Here is a 20105-nt window from a genome sequence, read left to right as displayed (position 1 = left end):
ATTCAACTGGAAGATTGCTAAGACTCCTTCTAACTTTGACATTCTCTGATTTTAGGCCTGGGGTTTTTAACATCATTTTAAAAAAAATATGGATGCCTTGGTCTTGCATTTAAAATCTGATTGGTTTGGGGTGAGGTGGTGCATTACTGGTTTTCAAAAGCTCACTCAGGTGATTCCCATGTGTAGCCAGAATTAAGCATCATGGATCCATTCTCTGGTAAACAGAAGTCTTTCAAGACAAAAGTTGAGAATTGCACATGAACATGTACACGTGTGTGTGTACAGAAATGTGCTTGGGGGGGGGGGTGGTGTAATGCCTAGCTGAGAGAATGGTGGGAATTCACACTTTGTCTTGGATTAATTCAGAAACATGGAAGTAGTGTAAACACATATGTCCATGTTGTCTTAATTAGTCCCTGCTGGTTGCTCTGTGCACATTGTCAAGGACTGATGCCAAGCGCTTGGGATTCCAGCCCATTTTAATTCCCTGCTGGTTTCATAGAAATGAAAACAACAGGTAAGTCGGCCTGGAACAATAGCAATAACCAGCCTTCACACAGTGGAGAAAATAGATCTCAGTCTCACCTAGCCCTTTACGTGTATAGTATTACTTAATCCTCATAAGAGTGAGGCTAATTTTCTCTATTTTAGAGATAGAAGACCTGCAACTCAGGAGAAATTGAAAGACTTGTTCAAGAAGACACTGTTAGAAAGTGGAGGTAACTGTTTTCCAACCCAAACCCTTTGACCTCCTATTCTTTCTTCCTTTATTTATTTACTGTGCTTTATACCACATACACACCCTCTTGGCTCTGGTTAGGTGACCAGGTACAGGGGTGTAGAGGGAGCCATACGCTCCCTAATCCCTGGGGATTAGGAATAAAGGGGGCTAATGGTGCTGATTTTTCTGTTACACCCCATGGAGGGTCAACCCTAAAACTGTGCTTCCTTAGCCTGTAGGCAATTACCTGGGTAAGAGGAAGAAAGCAGGGCACAGGCCAGGTGTGACCCCAACTTGAAGACAGTGGATTCCAAGCAAAGTGGTGTAGCCTTAGTTGTCACCTTGATCCTGGACAACAGAATCTCATTGTTCTGGACTCTGTTTTGTTGTTTCATTTTAAGTCAGTGCCATGGTCACCAAAAAGATCATTTTGGAAAGTAGTCAGAGCAGAGGGCCAGGAGATAAAATTCTATAGAACTCAATGAATTATGCAGTTTGATCCACAGATTTGGTAACTGCTTTGAAGAGGCTCAAGATTTTCAAGGTTCTCAGATTCTTTTTTTTAATTGTTTTATTTCTATCTGTAGACAGATACAATACTTTTATTTATTTATTTTTGTGTGGTGCTGAGGATCGAACCTAGTGCTTCACATGTGCTAGACAAGCATTCTATCACTGAGCCACAACCCCAGTCCAGTTCTCAGATTCCTGAGCTGGGATTTAGGCAGCACCAGGAGGCCAGAAATGTGCTTCAGAGTCACCCGAATACTTCTTAAAGCACCACTGGGGACTCAGACTCAGTGGTCTGGGGTGCCAGGGAACCTGCATTTCTGAGATGCTCCCAGGGGGTGCTGATCTCACCAGCCTGGGGACAGACACTAGCAACTACAAGATTAGAACAACTATTCACTGAAGATTGAGGCAACCTAATAATCTTGCCAGGTCTTTATTTCTGCCCAAATTGAAAAATCCTGTAGAAAGAAATTACCTACAGGGCAAAGCTTAATTCTTCATTCCACTAATTCAGGCACTTTTAAAGAAAAGAGATGCTTGTAAACATTCCTCCTATCCATGTGATGGAATCTAAGTTCAGACTAATTCACACAGAAATAAAACAGCATAGGAAATTTCCAGGGAGCCAGATATCAAAGAATTTCACGGGAGCAAAACAAGTTGAGACAAATATGAAAAAGTAAAATTAAAATTTTAATACAGTTAGCATTTAGCACATGAGTGCTGAGCTTATGCTCAAGTACCATCATCCAGTTAACACTACGTTTGCCCTTTAGGACATATATTAGAATTTCAGTACAAGCCATATGGAGAGATTGGCAAGATTGTATCCTGAAAGGTAGGGAGGCAGTGTACCTTATTCCCAAATGGCTATCGTACTCCCGTTTAGAGGACTCAAAGAGGAATAAGATCAGCAATTTGCATGAGATATATTTAACACTGAACATTTCCAACTCCTGAATAAAAGTAAATTAGTCTATTGAGGCTGGCTGATAAGAATCATAGAGCTACAAAACAATTCTGAGGCTTTATTCATAATAATACTTAGAGCTGCCATGAGAAAGATTTGAAGACTTCAAATTAAAATATAATGAATAGGTCTAAGCTCCTCCACTAAACACTTGAAATAAAGACTTCCTAGAAGAACATGAAGGCCTGATTTTATTCCTTCCTTCGACAGATCTCCCTCCCCACCCTCTTCTATTTCAAAGGGATCCTGTGTACAAAAAAAGCATGAGGAAATACAGAGGTAGGATCAAGTTGTTTATTTTGATCATCTACCTAATATGCTGGCTACCATATAATAATACCATAATGAATGAGGGCATTTTGATAATAACCGGGCTGCCCATTTCATGAATCTGCTATCTTGAACTGGCATCGGCGAATTTTGTGAATACCTAGAGGTCAGAGAAATTTTAAACATCTAGGATTTGAACTTCTCTTTATATATTTAACATAGTTTACCTTGGAGGGCAACAAGTGGCTTGAGTTTTTGAATCAGTAACTCCTCTTTGGATCTCAGCTTTGCCACTTACCATCTGCCCATTTGTGAGATGGGGATGAAATGACCTAACCTCACTCAAAGAGATCAGGATTAAATTGAGTGAATACAGATATAAAATCTGGTGTATTGTGCTTTTCATAAGATAAACAAAAATTTAAAAAATAAAATAAAAAATAAAAAAAAGTTCTTTTTCCTTTCCTCTGATTTTATTCTAAGTTGCTCTGATTTTAGCAGAAATTCAATCTGTCAACATGACACGGTATTTTCTTTTAGCTTGTATAGTTTTCCTTTTAGTTAGTACAGATTTCAATCAAGAGTTTTTAAAATTGCTAAGGTTTGTGTATCTTCACTTTCTTTAGAAGTGGTATTAATTCATTGTGTAATATTTCTTTTTTTCTTATAATAGGTACTACACTAATATTTCTGTTAATGAAGATTCATCACAATGAAATATTTGATGTCAAAAAGTTTGTGAGTAAAGGTGGAAACAATGCACATACAGAATGTGGTTTTGTTTTTCCTTTCTTGACCTTGGTCATAGATTCTATCCTCTGCTCTGTGTTCATGACATCTGACATTAATTCAGGGAGGGAACACCCCATCATGTCTCTTAGGGTGCTTCACTGTCAGAGGCTCAGCATCAACCCATGTCTTGACTGAGTGACCTTGTGATCACTGTTTGATGACCTGTTAACAGGTCTTGATGGAAGCATTGTCTTTAGGCATAGAACTCTCTCTCTCTGAGGGCACCATATTTTTTAACTGGAGGGAGCTCAAGCAGTCATGAGGAGGGCCAGTGTGAACCAGTTACACATGCCTGTCAGTGGAGAGGTGTCACAATGAACTTGCCCTCATGATCATAAGGAAACTTACATTTACACAAATGTACATTATTTGTAAGTTGAAAATCTTTTGAGTTAGTAATGGAGAGGTGCATAAATGATGGTGAAGAAGAGTGGTGTCACTCACCTGCCCAGGCTGCTCACAGGCTGTCTGGTACCTGGCCTGCTGGCACAGTTCCTTGACTCGCTCATATTTAGGCAAGTGATTTGATTGTTGGATATTTTTGCCAGATTCTTCCTTCTTTCGTAGAAATTTGCTTTGACAGAAAGGGAAAAGTGAGAAGTGATCAGCATTACCTTCCTGAGTCCTGCCCATTCTTTTATTTTTTCCCCCTGTTGCATGACTCTACATGCTTCAAATAGCAAGATGTAAATGTTAAAGCACTGTCTATAGGATTTCAACATTTTCTGAGCCCTTGCCTTAATTTCCACACACTGGGCATTATCAAGTTCTTCTTGCTAATAAATAATGACATAAATGCTTTTCTTGCTCCCAATTTATGTACAAAGAAAAACAAGGCAATAAGCATAACCAATCAAAAGGGGAACCCAAAGTGACTATGGAAATAATTATGATGGCTTAAATTTATATGTTTAAAGGAATGGCAGGAACATAAGGAAAAGAAGGAGAAGGTAGGGGACCAGGCATGCCTTGGAGGCTATTAGAGAAGGACTTGGGAAGGCTGGTTGAGAAAGTTGATTGGTCTGGTTAGAAACCAAGGTTGAGAAATGCAACAGTAAATCAGGACTGATGCAAAGGCTTTGGCCCCATCTTGCGATAATTTATTCTTTACAATTGTGATGCAGGAATAATTACTCCCCTGGCCAGGAGAGAATAAGCAGCTAAACCATTCAATCTTGCAACTAGGCTTGCAAAATCCACATGCTTAGTAAACCAAAATAGGAGGGAGAAAAAAAAAATAAAAGGAAGAAAGAAAATATCCATCAGGGAGAGCTGCCCACTAGGACTGGTTCCCAGAAGCACCCCAGGAACCAATAATTACCCTCTTTCCACTAGGAATGTATCTCGCCAAATTTTGGCCTTCTTGTTTGTTCGAAACCTGAAAGCAAAATAATAATATTTACTGCTGGCATCTGGATGTTTTTCCAAATGGATCTGTGCTAACAGTTTATTTAAAGAAACACCCCTCACTTCCTGCAGACCAAGACTGCATCTCCATCCATGTGCTATTCACATACGGCAGAGAAAGGCCCAGCTCGGGGCCATCTGCACGGGTAAAGTGTATTTTATCTTGGCTTTTCTCAGCTGTTGCCTGCCTCTGAGAGCCAGCCAGAGCCCTGGGTGCTTGGGGATGGCTGAGAGAAGGAATTCTGACGCACCTGTTTCCTGGCTTTTCTGGGTCTAGAAGTTTGAGGACAGATTTGCCATCCACATCAGGAGGCGTGTCGAGCCCAGCAATATCCAGGATGGTAGGGGCCAGGTCGATGTTGAGAACAATCTGTGGGACTCTGCAAAGACACAGATGTTTAGGCTCAGCCCCAAACCCAGTGCCAGTGGAGGGTGGCATCTAAGGCTGCTCTTTCCACAGCAGTGACTCACTGGTCTTCAACTCTTCTCACCCCTCACCTTTGGATTCCCAGGGATAGGTGGTGGGATTTCTCCAGGGTGAGTAAGCAGCAATGGCACACAACAAGATTAATGGACTCTTGGTGGGGAGGAGGCTGGGCTGGAGAGACAGCCTTGGCTCCAGCCACACTGCCAGACTAGATGTGGCCCGATTTTATCTTTTTGTGGGTTGTATACTTTCTTCTAAAACCGGACAGGTTCATAACTCCTCTGTTGAACCAGGGCTTTAAAAATCCATATTCTCAGAAAGAACACACGACTTCGGAGTTGAATCTAACCCAGGCTACCAAGGCTTTCCAACATAAATCTTTCTAACTATAGATGTGACAGTTCCCAGGGTGTTGCTAATGATCATAAGAGACATAATAACATTCTTCAGAGAAATCCTTCTTACTCCCATCACCCTCTCCTCAGTGTGCACTGTGACACACACATGAGACACATGGGTGAGATTTAGAAAATCTGGGTTATGTATCCTGTCGCCACCACCAGCAGAACCAGGGACAGGTTATACATGCCTGTCTAGCTTATCCAATGGTATATCAGGGTCCAGGCTAGATGACAGGCATTTTGAAATATATTTCCATGCTTTTCTTTTAACCTTCATGTAATTCTTTTATGTACAAGATCTCATGTTATACAAAACGTGGTATAAGACATGTGGAACCCATTTTATCATGGTAAAATAGAGATGGAAAGGGATGCAGTGACCAGCCAGTGGTGACAAGATGACAGAAATAGAACACTAGCCACTTAAATCTTTCCTTTAAAAAGTAAATCTTGCTTTACAACATTTAATTTTTAAAAAATTCAGTAATTTAAAAAAATTTTAGATGATGATGATATGATGATGATTCTTGGTACTAGGGAATGAATCCAGGGGTACTTAACCAGTGAGCCACATCCCCAGCCCATTTTTATATTTTATTTAGATACAGAGTCTCACTGAGTTGCTTAGGTCCTCGTTAAGTTGCTGAGGCTGGCTTTGAACTTGTGATCCTTCTGCCTCAACCTCCCCAGCTGCAGGGATTATAGGTGTGTGCCACTACACCTGGCACAGATTTTGTTTTTTGGTACTGAGGATTGAACTCAGTGCCCTGTACACGCTAGGTAGCATGCCACCACTGAACCACATCCTCAGCCCTCTTCTAATTAAAAAAATAAAAAATTAAAAACTGAGAGAATGGTATTGGTTGTTTAAAAAAAAAAAAAGCAGTGTATCTCTCTCTGACTCAGAGAAGGTAAAGATGACATCTGTTCCCCCAAATCACATTGTGTCCATGTACACAGGCCAAAAAGATATGGATTCTGATCAATTTGAGAGAATTAATCATCGATAGTTATTTTTCCTTTCTGTTTAAACAGTACATGTTAGTTAATTTAACAGCAGTGGGGAAAGGTTTTCATCTTCTAAATTACCCACCTACATATAACCTTTTTGTGTTTTGAATGAAAGGAAACCAGACACTGAGATTAGTAATTGGATTATCTCAGATGTGCATGAGCTGAGGCAGCTGCACGTTGCAGACAGAGAAATACATACGTTGATCCCGGTTCTATGCTTGGACCACGAATAAAGAAAGGCACGCGGATATCGAAGTCATATGGCATGGATTTCCCCTTGACTAGTCCAAACTGCCCAATATGGTAGCCATGGTCAGCGGTGTAAATGACATAAGTGTTATCCAGCTCCCCTGTCTCCACGAGCATGTCATACAGCTGCAACACAGCACAGGATGTGTCAGAACCCATCGTCGAGTCACAAGATGACATGATATGGTGTTGCCACAATTTACTCTGAATCTTTTTTATGTTTTTTTTTTTCCTTTGGTACCAGGGATTGAACTCAAGGGCACTCAACCACTGTGCCACATCCCCAGACCTATTTTGTATTTTATTTAGAGACAGGGTCTCACTGAGTTGCTTAGCAGCCTCACACTTGCTGAGGCTCAATTTGAACTTGTGATCCTCCTTCCTCAGTCTCCTGAGTCTCTGGGATTACAGGCAAGCGCCACTGTACCCAGCTTTCCATTATTTTTTAAAAAACAAGAATTCTACAATAAGACTGACAGACGTGAACATGAACCACGTTTTCTAACTGCTTACAATCCTGGAAGGGAAGCACCCAACGATACAGTTCAAGTGTCACTTTTCTGAAGGCAGGATGTTCTACTAACAGGTTTTGTTCATCTGTTTAGTAAAACAGCAGTAATGATGATAAAACATAAACATAACAAGGCACAAAACAATCTCTACTGCCAAACTTTATAAATTTTACTTTGAAAATCCCCTGCTAAGGTAAATCTTAATTTAATTACTTTTTTAAATCTAATAACCAAGGGTTAAAAATAGACTACCTGTCAGCCTGATCTAGGTAGATTCAGCCTTAGGTGTGTCTTATTTGATTTTAAAATTCAGGAAATTTCAAATGAAAATTTTTGTATTTCTGGCTTCTTTTTAAAAGTCAGAGAACTTCATAGTTGGTGTTCATTTCTAAATGGCAAAAATTAGTTGGGGCTATGCATTGCTGCTTGCTTTCTATAGGGCACTTAATCCTAACCTCACCACACTTCTCACCAATCCCTATTGCCTAGTTCTGGAACTGTGACAGTCATTTGTTATTGGCTTAATTTCTGAGGGTGTGGCCTGATTTATGATGCTTTGATTTTTCTCTCCTTGGTCACTGGGTCCTTAAGAATCAAACTAGAAAAACAGAACAGGGACAAGATAAAGGAGACATGGATAAGTCATCCAACACTCTCTCTTTTAATATGAGGCCAGAATCAGAAAGGAATGAACGGGATTGGCAAGAATGGATGTACCCAAAGGAAGTTAAACAGAAACTCGTCCCTGTGCTTACCCTTTCCACAGAATCATCTACTGACATCAAAGTCTGAAGTCTTTTGCGCTGTAGAACATTTGTAAATTCCATGTGGATGGGCAGCATTGGTCCCGTGTACTGCATAATCCAGTGTTTATCCATATTTGGTGCATAGTTATAACTAGGGGTTCTGAAAACATCCAGAGAGAAAAACTTATCATACATTTTTTACTGGAGATTTATTTATGGAGATATCTTCAGTTAAAGGTTGTGAAATAATCATACTTAGGAAAGACAATCTAGACATAGCTGGAGTGTTTGCCTCTTTGTGTTTATAAGAAATTCTGAAGTCCTCACAACCCTCCCCCCCCTCAAGAATCTACCCTCTGAGGGTATGAGGGTATATAAATTAAAACAGATGAAACCAAGATTGGTGGCTGAACAGGTTCTTAGTGCAAGTTTTTGGGTTCATCAAATAAAATGTGTAAGAAACCCATCAACAGGATTATGGTTATGTTACAAAGCTACAGATAAAACTCAGTAATACAGAAGGGAATGTTCTCAGGGTGATGTTAACTCATAAAAATTTTATTGCTAATTAGGCTATTAAATATAGTCGCAAATGTTATGTGAAATGAAGATGAATCACAGCCTCAGTGCATTTTTCTCTTGAATTTCTTAAGAGCATTTTATTGATTACTTATATATCTCTATGAGTTTTTCTCATTCCTGATCTTGTGTATTAACACCATTAATTACACTTACTGGAATTATAGCCAAGACGATGGCTTCAACATACGTGTTTACCATGAAAGCTATTCATTTCATAGACAAATCAGAATGGGTACAGGGCATGATTTTTATTAACCACAGGTAAATAGGTCCTACTGGTCTAGGATAGGTTAGTTCAAATCTATATTTAGTCTAACACAGAGATCCAAGTGTTGTGAAATGTATTTTACTGGGGACCCCAAAAATATCTCACCTTCCTGTTGAAGTCCAAGTCCCTTAACCATTAGATACTACCACCTTGTGTTCCTAAACTGCAGACTCACACTACAGCAATTCTTAAACTCGGAATTATTTATTTATACTTGAATTCTTTGCTAGACCATAACCCACTGGAACCTTCTCTTTAAACATTATTGGGTAAATAGGGGTTGTGAGTATTGACCACATGTTTGATATTGTGCAAAGCATTTTATATGCCATTAACTCATTCAATTATCCAGATGTACTGGGAAATAGGTTTATTATATTCATTGAACAGATGAGGAAACCAAGACTTAGCAAAGTTAAATGACTTCTCCAGATTAACAGTTCATCAGGGTCAAATCAGAACTGGATTCCAAAGCTCACTTGCTTTAACAAAAAAAAAAAAAAAAAAAAAAAAAGTCAAGTGAGCGTTGATTCCAAACCAGGACTTTACAAATAGCTAGTCTCAATGGGTAAGCAGCAGTCTATGTTGATGGAAAAATCTGATTAGCCCTCTCTGTTCTGGAGAAATGTCTATCAGTGAAAGATTGTTGATAAGAATTACTAAAGGGGACCCTGGGCCACTATTCATATTATAAAACTAGAGAAACAATCAGTCACTGTGTGCCTAGTGACTTCAGGAGACTGGCGGAACACTCTCCTAATTCTGTGGTGCTGTGAATTTCCTCTGGGAAAATAACATGGAGCTTCTGAGACACATGGTTGTACACTGGCACAATCCTGTGCACACCAAGCCTTAGAAATGCACATTTTCTTCTGCTAGGGGATTTGCAAAACCTCCCTTTCTATAGGAGAAAATGCTCATAGGAATTATTAGACTTCCTGTTCCATAGTTACTCTGATGATCAATATGGACACTGGTTACCTGAGCAGAAGGGCAACAGCATAAACATTGTCCCTTAAAGTGTATAAGTTATGCTTAGAAGTGTAAGCCAACTTCCATCTAAAGGAACGTGTTCCAGAGTGGGCAAGAGCGTGTGGCTAGACAAGCTCATTGTAAAAGGGCTTCATTACCCCTTTCTTAAAAAGCTGTTTTGATCTCAAGTTCAAGGCCAGCCTGGACAACTTGGCAAGATCCTGTCTCAAAATTCAAAATAATAATAATAATGACAACAACAATTATAAAGGGCTGGGGGTGGAGCTCAATGGGTTCAATCTCCAATACCACCAAAAAAATAAAATAAAATAAAATAAAAAAGGCTGTTTGGTGAAACAACTACACATACACATTATTATTATTATGAACATAATATCTTTATTTTATTTTTATGTGGTGCTGAGGATCAAACCCAATGCCTCATGCATGCCAGGCGAGCACACTACCATTTGAGCCACATCCCCAGCCCCACATATATATTATTTGAGCAGGCCTAGATGAGGTCCACAAGTTTCCTTCATGAATCAATAAACAAATATACTTCATGTAAGTCTTTGGGGTGAAAAAATCCTATCGTAGTAAAATGCTTCAGGTCCACAGTAAAAATAAATAAAAATAAATAAATAAATAAATAAAACTCTTCAGGTAGCATCTGTCATTCTTTTAAAGAGAAACTTTTAATATAAACTTTCTTCTGCCTACCCTAGGTTCCTATTTTGGGGCCTGCAGAGGCTCCTCTTATCCAGAACTAAGGCATGGTGGGAAGGGAAGAAGGTGAGGACTGAGGCTGTACTCCTCATCCCTGATGCAGCCTGTCCTGCTACCCACAGGGTGAGACCAAGAGATCTGAGGAGCAGGAGAGAGGGACTTCCAGATCACCTCGCAAAGGGCTTTTCATCCCTGGGGGTTGTTTGAGGTTAGAGAAATAAAGCAACTTGGTCGTGAAAGGTCTCCTAACTATTTACTGATCCGTGCCCTGAAAGAGAACTCAGCTATAAAAGATTATCCAGGGTTTCTTTATCATAAACATCCCCCTCTTCTTGCCTTTGATGTTGGGGTTGGCTTAATTTAAAAATAAATCTAGTTGACTTTCTTCAAACCACAAAACCTCAATGCAAACAGAAATTACAATAGGAAACTGACACACAGGCTCACTGGGTGCAGATTCTATCCTCCACCAGTTACCTTGATGTGCTGGGCCTCGTCCCAACTCCCTTGGAGGAAGAGGGACGGTTGCAGCAAATTACAAGCCTCAAATTGGACTCTGGGATTTACAGAATGACATATGTTAAATCTGGCTTATATTAAAAGGGAGAGTTCAGGGTCTGCTGTCAAAGCTGCCCCCCCCCCACACTCCTTTATTGTTCTTAATTTCTAGTTATGGGAGATGACCTCCAGTTCTGGGATGATATGGAGGGAGGGATCCCTGTGGGGCAGCGCAGTGGGCGGTGGGGAGAGAGAGGCATTTGCCTTTTAAAGGAAGACAGACTGCCTCTGCTTCTCTCCCCAACCCCCCAGAACAGCAGCTGCTCGGGGACCTGCAGGTGGAAGGTCGAGGGTTGCTGGAATTGACAATGTTGTTGAAAAGTGATCTTTTGCCAAAGACCTGTGGTTGCCTCCTGCCGAGATCTGCCAAATTCCTTGAAGATGCAGCCTTCTGTCCTCCAGTGATAATTAAGTCTTGCTTCCCTAACTAAGGATTGACTTAAAATTATTCAAACAGGGCCTGGAGCTGTCATCTGGAACACCAGCCACTGGAAGAAGTGGGGAACTGTTTTAGGTTAAAGTGGAAAAACTGTACATTCGGCTCTTCCAAAAGGTTTCGGGCTCAGATTCAAATTTTCCTCCCAACTCTGTTAACTTACTGGTATGCGATTCTGGACAATTTTTTTTCCCCTTTATGATCTAAGCCTCCGTTTCCTCCTCTTTATAATAGGAATAACATACTTTGAAGAGTTCTTGTGAAAGTGAAAAGATTTCTGTGACTCAATAGAGCAAATTTTGGGATCACCTTGTACTTCTAGGTAACTGGGAAATGACTTATCACTTAATTACTCATTAAGGCTTCTTGTTTCCATTTACAAATGAGGAAGTACTCAGATGTGGCAGCTTTTGGCGAGTGCTCCTATGATGTCACATGGACATGTCCCCCACCCCACCACCAACCATACCATCACAAAGTGTGTAAAAATCCCAGCCATTAAGCAGAGTGCAATGGCACATGCCTCTAACCCCAGCCTCTCAGCAACTTAGCAAGGTCCTGTCTCTAAATAAAATATGAAAAGGGACTGGGGATTTAGCTCAGTGGTTAACTGCCCCTGGATTCAATCCTTGTTTTTTTTTTTTTTTTTTTTTTTTTTTTTTTTTTTTTTTTTTTTTTTTAAAAAGCCCAGCCATTAAAATGAGGACTGATGGACACATTTTTTTTTTCCTATCAAAATCCTCCAAACCTGACTCTTTGTCCCAATTTAAAATATTAGCAACTTCTGCTTCTTATTCAGGTACTTCCCACCAGTTGCTCAATGCCAACTTTTGTTGCAAACACAGAATGATGTCTGGCCCTCCAGGGCACACCAAATGCATCTGCAGAAAGGTAGATAACACTGGCTGTTGCTTTAAAATTAAGAGGACAAAGGACCAGAGAGTCCTATTTGAGTTTCTGTTGCTTTCTTAAAAAAAAAAAAAAAAAAAAAATCTATTTCAAGATTCAGTCTCCCGTGCCCAGCCTGGTAAGACTTTGTCTGTTAGATTAGGGTTTTACCCAGACTTGTGCACTCTAGCTCTTAAACTCATATACCTCTAATCCTCCAAGATGACTACTGTATTTAAAAGTTTTAACTTTCCCCAGAGGCTTCCTGCATATTGCCTCTCTCTTGTCATTGCTTGTTGGGATGCACTGCTCAGCACACTGGGTCAAACACTCCTGACCCCCTTCACTTGTAAATTTGACCTTCACCATCATACCAATTCTCTTTGGGGTTTGATTTTTCTTTCCAGCATTGCTTATTGACAGAGTAGGAATAAGAATTCTGAAAATCAATAATGTCACTTTTCTTTTTGATGGTGGATTTTTTTTTTAGGAGAATAATGCTTACTGGCAAATTAATAGTTTCAAGAAATGCACATGTTGTATATTAAACCCATATTGGGGACTTGCAAAGAACTTAGCAATTCATTTTTACTGCCGATGGCCTTTGCTGTCATTCCAGTAAAAATAGATGTTTTTCTCATGTCTTATATTTGAACATGTGTAGTTTTCATTTGTTAGCTAGTCTCAAACAACAACAAAAACCCTAATAAGGGAACTCTTAAAGGACACTGGTAGCAGGAACATAATTCACTGAAAAATGAAATAGTTCTCAATTCTCAGAATAAGCCAGTTACACGAATTTAAAGGACACATGCAAAGCGTTAAATTGAAAATTCTATACTGAATCTCTCAAAAGCCATACCATCTTGGTTTTCACTAAAATCAAACTTATTTAATGGCTTTGTAGAGCTATCCCTCACCTGACTGCAAGTGTCTTTAGATAGGTAATGTTTGAAAACAAGCAGAATAACACTAAAAGATTTCAATTATAGTTATATAACGGAAATAATTTTGAAAGGCTCTTAATGATGCTGAGAATTAGAATACTAATAGTGTGTGTATTGTGAACTGAGCAAACCTGGTGTAGAAGGGAGATCAACTGGGTCCAGTTTTGTCCCTAACTACCCATGTGACCTGGGAAAAGTCATTTGGGCTTTCACTTAGAAAATTAGAAATTGGAATTAGAATATCTCTAGGGTATTTTTAATTCACAAAACCCATTATTTAAATGGTTTGCTGTTACTTAAAATGTCTTAATGTCAGCCAACTGATGAGGTTAATATTATTCATTTGGTAAACAACAATAACTTTTGCAACTGCTAAGTATGTCAGGATCCATGCCCATCAGCACCTGAGAGGTAAACAGATGTAAGGCCCTGAGATGTCCCTGGAGGTAAACAGATGTCCCTGCCCTGAGAACTGTATAAGTCCAGGGCACCATTCATGATATTTTGTTTGAATGCTGCCCCCTGGAGTTGTACAGTAAAACCTTGGGGATCTGGGTTAACACAGATATGTAGTCAGGTATGAGACAGGCAGGGTAGGAATATAGAAAGGGAGCAATTAGTTCTGCCCAAACCAGAAATTTGTATAGAGAACTTTAAATTTTCTTATCTGAAAACACCTCCTTTTATGTATTTTTGGGAGAAAAAAGTTAAGGATGTAGAAATTCTTTTTAAGGTAACATATTTCTTTGCAGCTTTAGATAACAAAGGTGTTTGAAAAATGTTGCTCTATGGCGTACACAGAGGTGTTTTCCTCTGACATACTTTGTTTATCCAAAAGCTCTATTTTCACAACAGTTCTTGCCAATTAGTGGAGATTCTTCTGAGATTTTAGGTTCACTTAAAGCTCGCTCTCTTTCTTTCTGTGTGTGTGTGTGTTTCCGAGTAACAACTTTTGAACTGGAATAACAACAGAATTTTTTTCAAAGTTGCTAGGGGCATAGCTCACTGGCAGGTGGTAAGGATTCCGGCTCCCCAGAGCTATGTGCCTATTATCACAACTGTGGAGAAAACTCACTGAAGAGTGTGGCAGTCTTAAACATAGGGAAGGACTTTATGATAAACATTATTATGTGTATTTATATTTTTTCTTTTTGCTGAGTTGGGGATTCAACCAAGGGGCCTTGTAACGGGCCTTACACGTTAGGGCCACTGAACTACATCCTCTGCCCCTGTATGACTCTTTTTGTGACAGAGGCTTTCTCAGATTCCTGGGAGGCCATAATTGGCTGAGCTACTGTCTGATTAACAGTTCCCCGTGCAACAAGTGGGTCATAACTCGCTCTTGGTCTCAGTTGGTAGGGCATAACCTCTCCCCTCGGTTTGTAAAGCCAACATGCCAATCTTGAACTGGCTTCCTCTTTTTGCAAACACTGTGGAAACATGATCCATTTGCTCCGGTCTGAGAGGGTCAGAGAGCTATAACCCAAGACTGGATAAAAGGGATCTGGATGATGCTTGGCCACCTAGGAAGAAGACCTAAAGCAAAATGTTCACATTGCTAGCTGCCCCACAACAGGGGACAATCTATATAGTTCCTTGCTGTTTGTTCAGGGCCTGCCAAATATTTCTGCAAAATACTTAATTTCTTGCATCCCATTGCTTGAGCATGTTGCTAGTGTTTTCGCTGAGGAAGCTGGCCATTCAGCTGCACCACAATTGGCAGCTTGTCTTCAATTTGTCTCACTTCTGCTGTCTGAGGACTGAACTCTGAACCTGTGCACTCCACTCCCTATGATGTGGGATGTACACTCATGCCCTCCAGCCTCTTCCTCCAGCAGCTGCCAAAGAGAACTTTACAGAAAAGATGCTAGGAATTCAAGCTCCTAGGGCAGCTGGAGATGTAGATCTCCACATTCTAGGTGCACAAAGCTTCGGCCTTAGTGGCCAAGAGAAGCTGAGACATCCAGCCAACCACATGAATCTTCATTTTCTGTGGCTGAGGGTGACTGCCCACCGTGCACCTGGAGAAAATCATACAGCCCAGATTGGTACTTATCCTGTCTGAGTTTTTTTTAGAATGGACACATGTGAGAGACTCATCACAATGTAGTCTTAGCTTGCCAAGATATTTGCCAGGTCACCATGGACAAGTGTTTGACTTGTTATTTCTCAAGCTGCATCCTCCTAAACTATAAGTTGAATGACATGGGATTGTGCTTTTTTTTTTTTTTTTTTTTGGATTCTGAGGATTGAACCCATGATACTCTACTACTGAGTCCCATTTCACCCCTTTTTTATTTTATTTTTTAATTTTAAGACAGGGTCTCACTAAGATATTAAGGCTGTCCTTGAACTTGTGATCCTCTTGTTTCAGCCTCCTAAGTAGCTGGAGTACAGGCATGTGCTATCATGGAAAGTGCATAGGTCATATATTGCCCACTTGTATATAATTCATCTTAAGAGCAAGGATCAACATGAATTAACAGTTTTGAATTGGCTTCCTATGTTCCAGGCCCTAGGAGGGGATTTACTTATGTCGTCCCTCTAACTTTTTGTTCATGACATCACATCAAGGTGCTGGTATTATTATCATGTGCATTTTACAGATGACACTGCGGAGGTTCTGAAAGGCTAAGGAAGCTTCTCACAGGCTTAGTGAAGGCAGGTAAGACAGGATACCAGGCTTGCTTACCTCTAAGGCCTGAATATGTGTAGATTTTACTTAATAGAATCAATGGTAAGGACACAGTTGGTTCATTTAAACTAAAAAGGAATACCTGAAGCTATTCATGTGAAATGGCATGAGAAAACACCCAAGCCACTCATATTTTTTTTAGTGTTGTGGTTATATACAAACTCACTGAAATTTCCAATATTTTGCAACTGTTTTCTTTTGGAGATTTACCCTGTGCTATTTGTTTGTACTCTGTTCTCCAGTTTTTGTGCCACTTACATGGTGAAACTCTCTGTGCTTTATTCTCTTCCTGAAATCATCTACTTAATGTTAGTTGAATCATCTGCGAAAAATTTTTTCCATCCTTTGAGGCCCACTTTGAAGGCCTCTTGATCCATGAGATTTTCTTGGCTCCCCCCCCCCCCTCCCGGAAATGTAAATGCTTTTGCTCTAACCTTCCCTAGACCCATGAATGCCTGCTCTGGACTTGCCACTTGGAGTACCACTATTGATATGACTATATGGACACTTAACTCATCTTCCCTCTAAAGCAGGGGTCAGGGCACACTTAGTTTGTGAAGGAGCAAATGACAAATATTTTATGCTTTGCAGATCATTTGGTATCTACTCTGACTACTCCACTTGACTGTTGTATCTCAAAAGCAGCTGTAGAGGACATGTAAATGAACTCGCATGTTTGTGTTTCAATAAAACTTTATTAACAAAAAGCTGGTGGCAAGCTGGATTGGACTGCGGGTCCCTGTGTGCCAATCTCTACCCTAGTTTATGGGTTTCTCAGTGAGAGTCATAGAATCTTCCTCACACCTATTTTTTTGCATCATGCTGTGTGGTAAAATGGGCATCACTCATAAACATTTGTAGGCTAAGTAGAATTTTTAACTGTTGGAATCAGAGATGCTTTTGTGCAAAGCTATTGTTGAGGCCCTGAGAACTCTACAGACTCCTCTCCTCATGCAGTTACTGTCTGGACATGCAACGGAGCTGTCAGAACCTTTTGACCTGGGGCTGATTTTCCTGTAGGCTCAGGACCTTGTCTTGAAGCTTCAAAGGCAGGCTAACTTCTAAGGAACCATAAAAACACCATATTTTATCAACCCCCTCTCTTCAAATTCAGGGAAACACCTGTAAGGTTTATGGTAAAAGAAAGTCAACCTTAGGCTGAGATTCTGCTAATGCAACAAAGGAAACTACACAAAGTATTTTCTGATTTCAAAAAAAAAAAAAAAAAAAAAAGGGAAAAAGTGGGTTTCAGGGTAGGGGAGAAATCTACAAGACTTTTTCCCTTCACTGACTCAGCTAGTTAGTAAATTTGTGTGTGCTTTGAAACAGACAGCCTCTTGTCAAGTGGCTTCTTTCATGAATTTAGTTGCAGTTATATGTGGGTAAGGTCTTCAGAGGCTTGTGTATTTGCTCATGGGGTTGAATCCCCAATACAATAGCTCATCCAGACCAGAGACTCCAGTTGCTGTGACAGCCTTCTTTATATATAGTTCATTTTATATATATATATATATATTTAATAATAAAACACTTTTAGCCTCCAACTTCCTGGTCATGCTCAGTAAGTCTCCCACCCTGGCTTCATATATTTACTGTTAATTCCTAAGTCAGCTCAGGACTCCTTCTTTCTAATCTCAATCACTTGATATAATAAAGACAATCTATGTTTCCCTGATTAGGAATCATTAGTCAATTAGCTATAATGAGATATAAAAGAAAAAGAAAAATTCTCCAGGGATATATAATGACCAGCAACCATACCTTCCAGAAGTTACTTATCTATTTTCCTGAGCTTTCTTTCTGTCTGGATGGAAACAAATGGTATTTAAGCACAAATAGATTAAAAACCGATTTTGGAGGTTTGATGATAAGGAAATAGATATCAATTTCCTGTTCCCTGCCTTTCTAATGGGCAAGCTCTTAGCAGACCCAGCGCCAGCTGCACTGCGTGGAAGACTGAATATTGATTGCAATGATTGGAAAGAAACTGTGTTGACAGAGTCAACAAAATCATGTTCTTTGCTGCCAAAGCACCCAGGCTTCTCCATCCTTGGCGTGTTACAGCTCTCTGCTCTCTCTCCCCCTCCCCCCTGCACTCCTCACTCCCTTTTCTCTGAGGAGACTCCTGCCTCTCAAAAAGAAACAGCAGGTTATTTTAAAGCTGTGACCTGAGCAGGCCTCCTGGGTGAGCCACTCCAGCTGCCTTCTGCAGATCCTAATTGCACATCTGCAGCAAAGCTGCTATAGTATTTGCCCAGAAAACAGACCCATGTTTCCTCAACCAGACCTGGGTGGCCGTTCTGCTGCTATGAAAAGCATACTGTTTGATTATTATTATTATTAATATTATTAGATCGTACACATGAATGTTTTTTAAGACAATGAATGGGAACTTTAGGTAAAAACTGCCCCCATTCACCTGATGAGACTCTTTTTGAGCTGCTGGTAAATGTGATTCCAAAACCATCTAGACAAGGCCAAGATGTCAGGCCTGGTGGCTCTGTCCCCTTCAGTGACTGGCACTTATCAGTTCGTCACAATGGACTCTGGTATTTCTTGGGGACACACAGTGTGGAAGGAAATGGGGTAAAGGTGAGGATCAAGTGGGGAGCAAAGGAAAAGCCATATTTGTCAGGCAGAGCTTTGAGGTTTTACTCACATGTGTTGGGAGGCATTGGGGTACAGTTTTGAAAACTGTGGGGCCGAGTCCTCGGGGCCGTGGGGCGCAGCGTGGCTGATCACCATCATAATGGGCCTATGGGGATACATTCTCTTAGACATTTTGAAGTAATTAATGCTCTCGTTAGTGATTAAGTCTGTGAAGTAGTCCTGAAACATACATTTGACACAAAACAAAAATTACAAAAGGTGACATTCATCATTACACATTTGAATACTGCTTTTCTCAGAAGCCTGAACGAAGAGGTAAAGGTTTAAAACATGAAAGAAGATGGTAGCTTCTGAGGCAGCAAAACATCTTCAAGAAAAGACAAAAATCAGTTGCTAGTTAATTTTGAGGGTTGCTGGCTTAGTAACATGCAAAAAAAAAAAATTGTATTTTAAGTAATGCACAATTTAGCAATTAGGGAAGAAAAAAGACAAGTTGTGTTTGCCCAAGATAATGATCAGACCTGGCAATACACGCTAGCACACACGAAGCACCGGATATATATTTCATTCTCAGGTTTTGTTGTTGTAATTCGTTGGCAAAAATTTTAATTACTTCAAGGGCAGGAAACACCCACGCCCACCTCAAATTCACAGTTGCAGAACACACAGGCACACTCACACACACTCATGTACACACAAAGGCACAAACACAAGAAAGGATCTTTTCTTCACATTAAAAATTCACCTGTGGGAATAACATAATAATCACTAATCAAAGCCATGGCCAAAATCTGGGAGCACAGGGGAAAGCTGCAACATTTTATCAATTAGTTTATTTGAAACACTTAAATATGGGGAGCGGTTGATTTCCTGCAGATTATACTGTGTTAATTGCACAACTAAAGTAATACAGCTGCTGGGATTAGAGCCTGTTGCTAATAAAATGACTTAACCTACTGTCAGGGGGGCTGATGCAAGTCTGTGAGGGGGTGGGAGGGAAAAAATAAAGAAAGGATGAAAACTTAAATCAAACCACCTGCTTCCTCTAAGTGTGCATCACTGGGCTGGAAGTTTCAGTCTAAACTTTATTCAGAAAGTCCCAGGCCATGTTCACAACGTCAAAGACTTCCAGGCATGGCTAGTCACATGTTGTGGATTTAAGGACCAGAACAGCTGCAAAAGCAGTGCTCAGGGGACAAAATCTGTGTCACATGTCATTGTTAGGACAAGTCCACAAGCTTGTCCCCTTCCACCATGATGGGGGTGTCTGTTTTTATTTCTTTCCTCACTACAAAAATATATATATATATATTTTTTTTCCCTAGACACAGTTGTCTTTGACACTTAATCTGCTGTGATAATGAGTAAGTTAGGCTGATTTAGTATTTGGAAAGAATC

At 40.1% G+C, this 20105-nt stretch overlaps 1 protein-coding gene across 1 annotated transcript in view; it reads right to left on the bottom strand.

Moving 5' to 3' along the window:
• LOC113177100 (extracellular sulfatase Sulf-1) overlaps window positions 1-20105 on the bottom strand; it is a 148722-nt gene that overhangs the window by 31652 nt on the left and 96965 nt on the right. The window contains 6 exon segments of the mRNA XM_077800415.1: window positions 3711-3840; window positions 4588-4644; window positions 4925-5053; window positions 6715-6890; window positions 8032-8182; window positions 18757-18926. Of these exon segments, the coding sequence (XP_077656541.1) occupies window positions 3711-3840; window positions 4588-4644; window positions 4925-5053; window positions 6715-6890; window positions 8032-8182; window positions 18757-18926 (813 nt within the window).

The sequence above is a fragment of the Urocitellus parryii genome, chromosome 7, assembly GCF_045843805.1.
Source record: "Urocitellus parryii isolate mUroPar1 chromosome 7, mUroPar1.hap1, whole genome shotgun sequence".
NCBI classification, from domain to species: Eukaryota; Metazoa; Chordata; class Mammalia; order Rodentia; family Sciuridae; genus Urocitellus; species Urocitellus parryii.
Note: the sequence above shows the minus strand (reverse complement) of the source record. Positions and strands in the feature narration are given on the sequence as shown.